Source organism: Oryctolagus cuniculus, chromosome 1 (genome assembly GCF_964237555.1).
Source record: "Oryctolagus cuniculus chromosome 1, mOryCun1.1, whole genome shotgun sequence".
Lineage (NCBI taxonomy): Eukaryota > Metazoa > Chordata > Mammalia > Lagomorpha > Leporidae > Oryctolagus > Oryctolagus cuniculus.
In genome coordinates this window covers 117,089,651-117,099,299 of record NC_091432.1, presented here as the reverse complement: position 1 = coordinate 117,099,299, position 9,649 = coordinate 117,089,651, and the positions used below count along the sequence as shown (strand labels likewise).

The window sequence follows — 9,649 nt, the reverse complement described above, 5'->3', positions numbered from 1 at the left end:
AAATGAGGACTAAGGATATACTTTAAAAAGCCATAATACATTGTTGAATAGTATTGAACCAGACTGGAATTTCTGATTTGTATTTCCTGAGTTCTGATGATCCATATCTCCACCCTCTAACTTCTGTAGTAGAGTGCATACATTATAAATGATGTTTTACAACAATTTGATCAGTATGACCCTTCTCATATGTTCAGAGCTCAATTAATTCTGACTTTGGCCACTTCAACCATGAAGTCCAATTAATGTAGAACAATTTCAGTCCATAGCTTCTCTGGAGACAGTAGTGGAAGACACTACTGAATATAAGGCATTCAACTGAATTTCTGGTGTTGTTAAACTTAGAAACAAGGTAATACAGTCCCTCCATGTTTGAGAAACTATTGAGATATGTGTATGAGATCTGCCAAGTAGTTTATTTTATTTTATAATTTCTAATCCTATAGTCGAAATGGTATAACTAGTTAGGATATGCTGTGGTCCTCTAAACCATGCTAATCATGTGGTGTGGGTTGTGAACCAGTAGCACTGGTTATAAATAAATAATAAATAAATAGCTTATAAAAATCTAGACTTTCAGACCCCACCCAGAAGTAAAAATAAAAAGAAAGTTGTCCAACATGAAAATACCACATTACTATAGTTTGAGTTGAAAACACTTTATTTTCTATTTTTACGTTTTAATTTTTTCACTTTCTTTTTTAATATTACTAAGTTTTTAACAGATTCCATATAGTTTATTGTTATAATTCTAAGAATATAATGGTAGGTGTAGTGTACATAAACATGCAAGTATATTCAAATGATTACTATAATAATTATCATATTCCATGTGAATAAGATAAACATTTTAAGAAATTCTTGATGTATATGCACAAATCCTGATTATGGATTGACATGACTAAGCTTGTCAGGAGAACAACTGGGGAAGTGTCTACTTTAATTGCTGCTTATTTAAAGAGTATGATCCCTGAGAAATTGAAATCCCTGGAGAGCATTTGTCTCTGTGATATTTAGTACCTTGCAGATCCAAAACCTGGACAGCCCTTCACAGTAGAGCAATCGGAGTCACACAGGTGACTGTGAGAGATGTGGATGTTTGCTCCCCTGAGACTGGGGAAACACAAACCGAAGAACTGACGATGCTGACCTGGGATGCAGTCCAGCTTCAAAAGTTACTCTGAGACTAAGACCTGGACCCTGCCCTCTCAGAACTATAGCTCACAGAACGTTGGGTACCTGCAGCTCCTAATACCAGCATCAACGTACTACTCCAAGTGAAAGAGAGCAACTTTCACATAAAATTGGGCACTGAGACTCAAGAGAGAAGAAAAGTGAGTGTTTCATTTTTACAGTTGTGATTTGTGCTTACTGGGCTGCAAGTAAACTATGTGAAAACTCAGACAAATGTTAATAAATTCTTTCATGTATTAATTTAATCATTGTATTCATTTATTCCTAAAATGCTTTTTAACTTTCTGTTAAATGTCATATTGTGGGCCAGCGCCGCGGCTCACTAGGCTAATCCTCCACCTTGCGGCACCGGCACACCGGGTTCTAGTCCCAGTCGGGGCGCCAGATTCTGTCCCAGTTGCCCCTCTTCCAGGCCAACTCTCTGCTGTGGCCAGGGAGTGCAGTGGAGGATGGCCCAAGTCCTTGGGCCCTGCACCCCATGGGAGACCAGGAGAAGTACCTGGCTCCTGCCATCGGATCAGCGCAGTGCGCCAGCCGCGGCGGCCATTGGAGGGTGAACCAACGGCAAAGGAAGACCTTTCTGTCTGTCTCTCTCTCTCACTGTCCACTCTGCCTGTCAAAAAAAAATATGATATTGTGCTAGTTACCGAATACAGAGGAGAGTAACTTTGGTGCATTATCCAGCTTACAGTGTAGCTCACGGCCAAGATATGTACTGCTTAGGAATTACAACTTTCTAAGCTTGCAGTAGGAAGGTCTACTCAATTATTAGAAATGGGAGAATGTTCCATAGTGACATGAACACAAATAGAAAACAAGAGAGAGAAACTGTTTGGTGAGATTCTTTCAAGCGGAAGGAGCACAAATAAAAATGCAGACAACTGAATCTATGTGACATATTACAGAATCTGCAAGAAGCCTAAAATTTCTGTTGCAAAATAGGACTTCAGGAACTGGGAGTGGAGAGGTAGGAGATAGTAGGTAGTTATACTAGTTCAAAGGATAAATTTAGGAAAATTTCCCCTAGATTTGTGAAGGTATATCATCATTAAGTTTATGGTTGAATATATTTAGCGCCCAAGATCATTGCACTTTTTTTTGACAGGCAGAGTAGACAGTGAGAGAGAGACAGAGAGAAAGGTCTTCCTTTTCCATTGGTTCACCCCCCAAATGGCCGCTGTGGTTGGCGCGCTGCAGCCAGCACACCGCGCTGATCTGAAGCCAGGAGTCAGGTGCTTCTCCTGGTCTCCAATGCGGGTGAAGGGCCTCCACTGCACTCCCGGGCCACAGCAGAGAGCTGGCCTGGAAGAGGAGCAACCGGGACAGAATCCAGTGCCCCGACTGGGACTAGAACCCTGGGTGCCGGCACCACAGGCGGAGGATTAGCCTATTGAGCCACAGCGCCGGCAAGATCATTGCATTTATAAAATCAGAAATGTGGGAATATTTTTCTTATAGTCACTAAAGTTTATATTCTTAAATGTGTCAAATAATATATGCAAAATAAAACTCTCTTCCCTTATGCGTCCCTTGGGATATTTAAAAATGCATGCTAATTATCCCAAACTTTCAAGTATTTACAAAGATCTTCATAGATTCTCAACACCTTTCAACTTAAAATGGATATCCATTACTAAACATAAAACTCAAAGTACAATACCACAGGTGTAGACTAGTGCTCACAAACCTCACTGTGTGTACAGAATGTGGTAGGATCTATATTGCATATAGGATAAATAACTGGTACATCTTATAGCTGTTGGTGTCCACTAAGTAGATGTGGATGTTACAGGTTACTCTCCATCACCTCCAGAGACCAAATTAGTACTTAAGCAGCATTACAACTCACGGAAACATGATACATAAGTTGTGAAGCTTATTAAACTTAATGAAATTAATACTGATCATTCTAATCATATTGTAGAAATTAATCCAGAATATTTAATTGCTTTATTCATCACACATTGTGATGAAGTTAGATATTTGCCTTGGTAATTTTTCACTTGTGTATTTCAACTATTTCCACAAAGCTTGATATTTACATAACTGATTTGCTAACTTTGTTTATTTTGTTTGTATTTTGATTTTTTAGAGATTTAAAATATCTGAACCTCACCCTCAGAAATCTGTTTCATTAACTCAGGTATAGAAGTAGCAAATCTAAATTAAACAAATAAAACAATGAGGATTTCTCCATTTAAGTTCAGAGAATTTTGCAAGTTCTTGGATAAATCTTCTGAGATTAGAGTTAAAGTTTTAGAAAAGACTAAGAAAATACCTGGTAGAACACAATTATGAAACGTTCAAATCCTAGAGATCATGGAACCAAGTTCCCAACTCTAATCCCCACGTAACATGGGAAGTTCATATAACATTCATGAATTTTTATTCTGTTAATCGTAGTACAAATTATTTCCAGCCATGGAGGGAAATTTTCAAAGAATAAGAAACAGAAATGTTTATTGGAACTACTCAACAGAGAGTACATTGTCTCTGGGGAACAGGACCGAGAGCATAGGGAGATGATTAAGGAACTTTTGACTTTCATTATAATCATGTTTACAGTTTTACATTTGTCATCTTAGGCAAACATTATGATCTCTCTAAGCGACTCTGAAGATCAATCATGTTGGTAAACCCCTGTAGTAATAAACAGTCTGTGCTCAAGTTTGTGTCTATGCCTGACTGCCAAGCAACCAGCCCACATGAGCTTATTATCCACAAGCACGTTTAGTGCCTGTGGCATTTGCCTGTGGGAATCAAAGATGAAGTCTCTCCATGTCATGTCCATATTGTGTAAAGAATATGGCTTTGACACAAGCTAGACATTTTTTTAAAGATTTATTTATTTATATGAAAGTCAGAGTTACACAGAGAGAGAAGGAGAGGCAGAGAAAGAGGTCTTCCATCCACTGGTTCACTCCCCAATTGACCACAATGGCTGGAGTTTGTCCATCTGAAGTCAGGAGCCAAGAGCTTCTTCCGAGTCTCCCACGTGGGTGCAGGGGCCCAAGGATTTGGACCATCTTCCACTGCTTTCCTAGGCCACAGCAGAGAGCTGGATCAGAAGTGGAGCAGCCAGGACTCGAACCAGCACCCATATGGGATGCTGGCACTGCAGGTGGCAGCTTTACCCACTACATCACAGCACTAGCCCCCAAGCTAGACATTTGACACAAACTAGAATCTAGAAAAGAAGCATTTACTGATCCTATAAATGGATGCTGAATGGAGACAGATTCAAGGAGAAAGAGATATAGAGAATAAAGATGACATATTATAATATTGAACTTGAGTTTCTAGTGTCCAATATTGTTAAGTTTTACAAATCAATATTTTGTCTCTACTCCAATGTCACACCAAGCTGATATCTTCTATAAACCGTAAGAGATGAAAATAGACAGTGAAACAGCTCTGTTAGGACTTCATTGATACCTTACAGTAATGATTATTTCTTCAGATATTGTATGCGTGAATTTGATTAAGTCTAGTCATACATTTGAGAACCTTAACACCTTTCTAATATGGAGTCTTCTAATTCATAAATAGGATAAATTCCTCTACTTAATATGAGTTTTTCTGGTTTTTGTTAGTACTGACTAAATGATTCAACACCCAGGGGCCTGCATTGTGGTGTAGCATTGGTGTAGCAATGCTGGCATCCCATATAGGTGCTGGTTTGAGAGCTGCTCCTCTTCTGATACAACTCCCTGCAAATGTGCCTGGAAAAGTAGAAAAAGGTGACCCAAGTAGTTGGGCCTCTGCACCCATGTGAAAGACCTGGAAACAGTTATAAAAATGAGCATTGGTGACTTATTAGGAAAACTTCAGAAATTTGAAATAACTTGAATAACTCAGTATATTCATTGACCTCTATGAAGCTGAAAGAAACAATTTAAAAAGGAATGGAAAAAAAAAACTCAGTTTCTGGAAAGTTAGCCATTAAATTCTGTATAATTAATGACACAATGAAAAAGAACTCAGGAAGACTGAATGTCTTGTATGCGATAAAATATTATAGTTATTGTCTACCAGAATAGGAAACCATGCTTATAAATCTGTTTTCCAGGCCTATTCCTCTGCTTTAAGCTCCTTTCCAATTCACAGAAATTTTAAAAAAAGAAAGTAAAATTAGAATACTTAGGTTTCCATTTCTGCATTTCTAAATCTATAATTAATTATTGCTTGTTTTTCAATTGATAGGGTGTTAATAGGTATCAACAATGCAAAAATCATGTTCACTCTCTGATTGATAAGACTCTGCCAATTTCATTATAAAATAAGTGAAGTCATTTTCTTGTTGGTTTGAAAGTCCTAAAGCAAAGTGGTATTTTCCTTGTAGCAGTCAGTGAGTTAGTAATGGTGTCAAAGCATGAACACATGGCCTTTGACTTATGGCTTGACGCTTTAACCACTACTAATTCTCCTTCCTTCCGGAGAAGGCACAAGGGCTTGGTTCAGAAACCACAAACCAGCTAACTGTAGGTCACTCCAGGTGAAAGATATGACCAATAATTGTAGATGATACTTAATTTTGATAACATTTAGAAATCTTAAATTTTGTGCAGAAATTCATATTCCCTAATATATACATAATTTATAAAATAAGTATATTATATATAATTTATATATAAGTTTATAATTTATATACCATTAAATATATTTAATTTAATTACTTATAATTAAACAGTCTGAAATAGTAATGTCCCTGCCATAAGTTAGTTTCAGGTTGTTAAAATTTCTACCTTTATTTTTCTAAGGTATAGTTACAGAGAGAGAGAGAGAGGGAGGGAGAGACAGAGAGAGATTTACCAACCAACAGGTCACTCCCTAAGAGGCCACAATGACCAGAGCTGAGCCGATATGAAGTTAGGAGCCAGGAGCTTCTACTGGGTCTCTCATGTGTGTGCAGGGCACAAGCACTTGGGCCACCCTCTGTTGCTTCCCAAGTACATTATTCATGAGCTAGATCAGAAGTAGAGCAGCCAGGGCTTGAACTGGAGCCCATATGGGATGCCAGAGGCACAGATTGCAGCTTTACCAACTATGCCACAGCACCAGACCCCAAAGCTTGCTATCTTTAGACTGGGCTTGCCCTCTACAAGTTCTTAATCATCCAATTATGCTATTTTACCCTGACTGCTCTTTATATTTAAACATATAAACCTCAGGTTAATAATATTGCTTCATTAAAAAATACACTTTAAAGTAAACCATTACAGTACTAAATACATGGACAAAATATTTTTATATAAGTTAAAGTTATTGTGTTTGAAAAATAAGGCTAAATTGATATTAAACTGACATCATTTCTACTGTGATAAATTGATCCATTACTAAATGATCATAAGGATTGGGGAAAAGGGATGCCCTTCTCTAAAACAAAATAGCAACAAAGTCTCATCAGTAACCATATTCTTCTCTCCCCCCATCAGGAAGTGACCAGAAACAATGGCAGCAGGAAATCATTCCACGGTGACAGAGTTCATCCTGGCTGGGCTCACAGAACAGCCAGAGCTGCAGCTTCCCCTCTTGCTCCTATTCCTGGGAATCTATGTGGTCACTGTGGTGGGCAACCTGGGCATGATCATACTCATTGGGCTCAGTTTCCACCTGCACACCCCCATGTACTATCTCCTCAGCAGTCTGTCTTTCATTGATCTCTGTCAATCCACTGTCATTACCCCAAAAATGCTGGTGAACTTTGTGGCACAGAAGAACACCATCTCCTACCCTGAGTGCATGACTCAGCTCTACTTCTTCCTGGTTTTTGCTATAGCAGAGTGTTACATGCTGGCTGCAATGGCGTATGACCGCTACGTTGCCATCTGTAGCCCCTTGCTTTACAATGTCATCATGTCCCATAAGGTCTGTTTTTCCCTGATTGTAGGGGTGTATACTATAAGTACGGTTTGTGCATCAGCTCATACAGGTTGCATGTTTAGAATCTATTTCTGCAAATTGAATGTAATCAACCATTATTTCTGTGATCTTATTTCCATCCTAAAGCTCTCTTGTTCTAGTACTTATGCCAATGAATTGCTGATTCTCATCTTTAGTGGAATTAACATCCTTACCCCCAGCCTGGCCATCCTTATCTCCTACACCCTAATCATTGCGAGCATCCTTCGTATTCGTTCCACTCAAGGCAGGACCAAAGCCTTCAGCACTTGCAGCTCCCACATTTCAGCCGTTGCTGTTTTCTTTGGTTCTGCTGCATTCATGTATCTGAATCCATCATCTCTCAGCTCCATGGATCAAGGAAAAGTGTCATCTGTATTTTATACTGTTGTTGTGCCCATGCTGAACCCTCTGATCTACAGCCTGAGAAATAAGGATGTCCATATTGCCCTGAAAAAAATGCTAGAAAGAGGAAAATTCCTGTGAAAGGAGTCATGTGACTATTTCCTTAGATCTAAGTTTTGGTGATTGCATTGTAGGAATTAATGTATTTCATTTTAGTCTACCAGTCAATGTTTCCCTTCATTTGGTAGAATTCTGTTGACATAATTTCTTATTCCCAAAGCATTGTTTAAAAGATCTTATTTATTTGTTTGAGAAGCAGAGTTACAGACAGCGAGAGGGAGAAAGAAAGGTCTTCCATCTGCTGGCTCACTTCCTAAATAGCCACAATTGCTGGAGTTGAGCTGATATGAATCAGGAGCCAGGAGCCAGGAGCTTCTTCCAGGTCTCCCACTCATGTACAGGAGCCCAAGGATTTGGGCTCATCTTCTACTGCTTTTCCAGGCTACAGCAGAGAGAGAGAGAGAGAGAGAGAGAGAGAGAGAAAGAGATGGATCGGAAGAAGAGCAGCCGGGAGTAAAACCAGAGCCCATGTAGGATGGCAGTGCTGCAGATGGATGATTAACCTACTGCGCCACAGCACCAGCCCCTCCCAGAGCATTAATGACATTCTCCTTTCAGTTTTCTATCCTATGTGTCATTGTGACACAGATTAGTTGAAATGATAATAATGACACGTGTACATGAACCCACTAACACCAATCCCTTTGTCTTTCCCATTTTTCCATGCAAATGGTTTAAATAAAGTCTGCAACATAATAAACATTCTGACTTCCAACAATGATCAATAATTTATTTTCTATACACTGCAAAAACAGCATAAAATATCAACAGCATGCCTGCAATCATTAGCATTTTACACAGTTCTAATTTAGAAAAAAGAACTCCATATACCCTTGTACACTTTAATTTTTAGACTATTTCCTGTATTTCTTACATTAAAAACCTAACCATAACTACAAAATCTGATCCACAGTTGTGCATGCATTGTGGTTTGCCAACCTAATACCACTGCTTTGCCATTTAATTTTTTAGCTTTTAATTGCCTGCTTCTTGTCCACTTTTGCGCTGGACTATAATGCCCATGAAGTTTCCTCTGAAATAAGGCTCAGTGCCACATCTCCAGCACTTAGACAACCGCTTGCTTCCTGGTAGACTTTTGAAAATTATTTAATATTTACTCACCTTTTTAAAATATTTACATGAAAACCAGTAGACATCCGACACAATTATCACCCATCAACTTCTTCAAATGGTGTATGCAGCCTTTTGCTTGCCTTCTATTCAATTCCATTATACTGTACTTGGAGAATTCTTTCAAAATATATGAGATAACTAATGGCATCCTTAACTGCCTCTATACAAAGGTTTAGAAATATTATCACTGTGCTCCTTCAGATGAAAATCCTGGTGCATATATGATAAACTTGTGCCTATTGCATTACCTAAATCATTACATCTGGCAACCAAAAGGCCCTTTAAGCAAGTCTAATCCATATTTTATTCTGGAAAAGAGCATAAGAGACAAAATATGTTAAACAGAGATTTGAAATATAATGGGTCAACATAACAAGTAATATACATCAGTGATGACTAGGGCTCCAAAAAGCAGTCTAGATCCATACCCAGTGCATTAAATAACTTCTCCCATAATGCTGTATGGGAAACATCTTTGATACATAGATTTAGATTGGTTCTGCCACTAGTGAATATTTTTTCTTGCTTCCTCTCTTCCTTGCTTCCCTCCCTCCTTTCTTCCATGGAAGTGGGTAACTTTCTCTGGTTGATTTCTAGTTTATACAACTTACTTTACCTTTATGTTTATTCACTGACCTCTGATTATTTAATTTCTAAATCACCTAAGCCTGTAACTAGAGGGAAGAATGAGCTAGTGTTCCCAGGATATCTAAAAATGATTAATATAGTGCAGTAATTGTACCAAATATAGTGCAGTAATTGTACCAAACAGAAATGGTAAGGATTTCCACATCAGTCATGGACTTGATTGTTCTGAGTCACCAAAAACTCTAGTGGCAGTCCATGGTGGATTCACTTGAAGCTGAGTTAAATGATTTCTCTAAAATAAACCCAATTATTGGCTAATTTGGCATTACAAGTGTAACACTGGATAACCAATGTAAAATGTGCCAGA

The 9,649-nt window shown here is 38.4% G+C and overlaps 1 protein-coding gene across 1 annotated transcript; it reads left to right on the top strand.

The window, feature by feature from the left end:
- Positions 1-6,645: 6,645 nt before the first annotated feature.
- LOC103350550 (olfactory receptor 8G5-like) lies at positions 6,646-7,581 on the top strand. Its single transcript, XM_008266950.3, has one exon. It carries the CDS (start codon positions 6,646-6,648, stop codon positions 7,579-7,581), a length of 936 nt encoding a protein of 311 aa, XP_008265172.1.
- Positions 7,582-9,649: the final 2,068 nt, after the last annotated feature.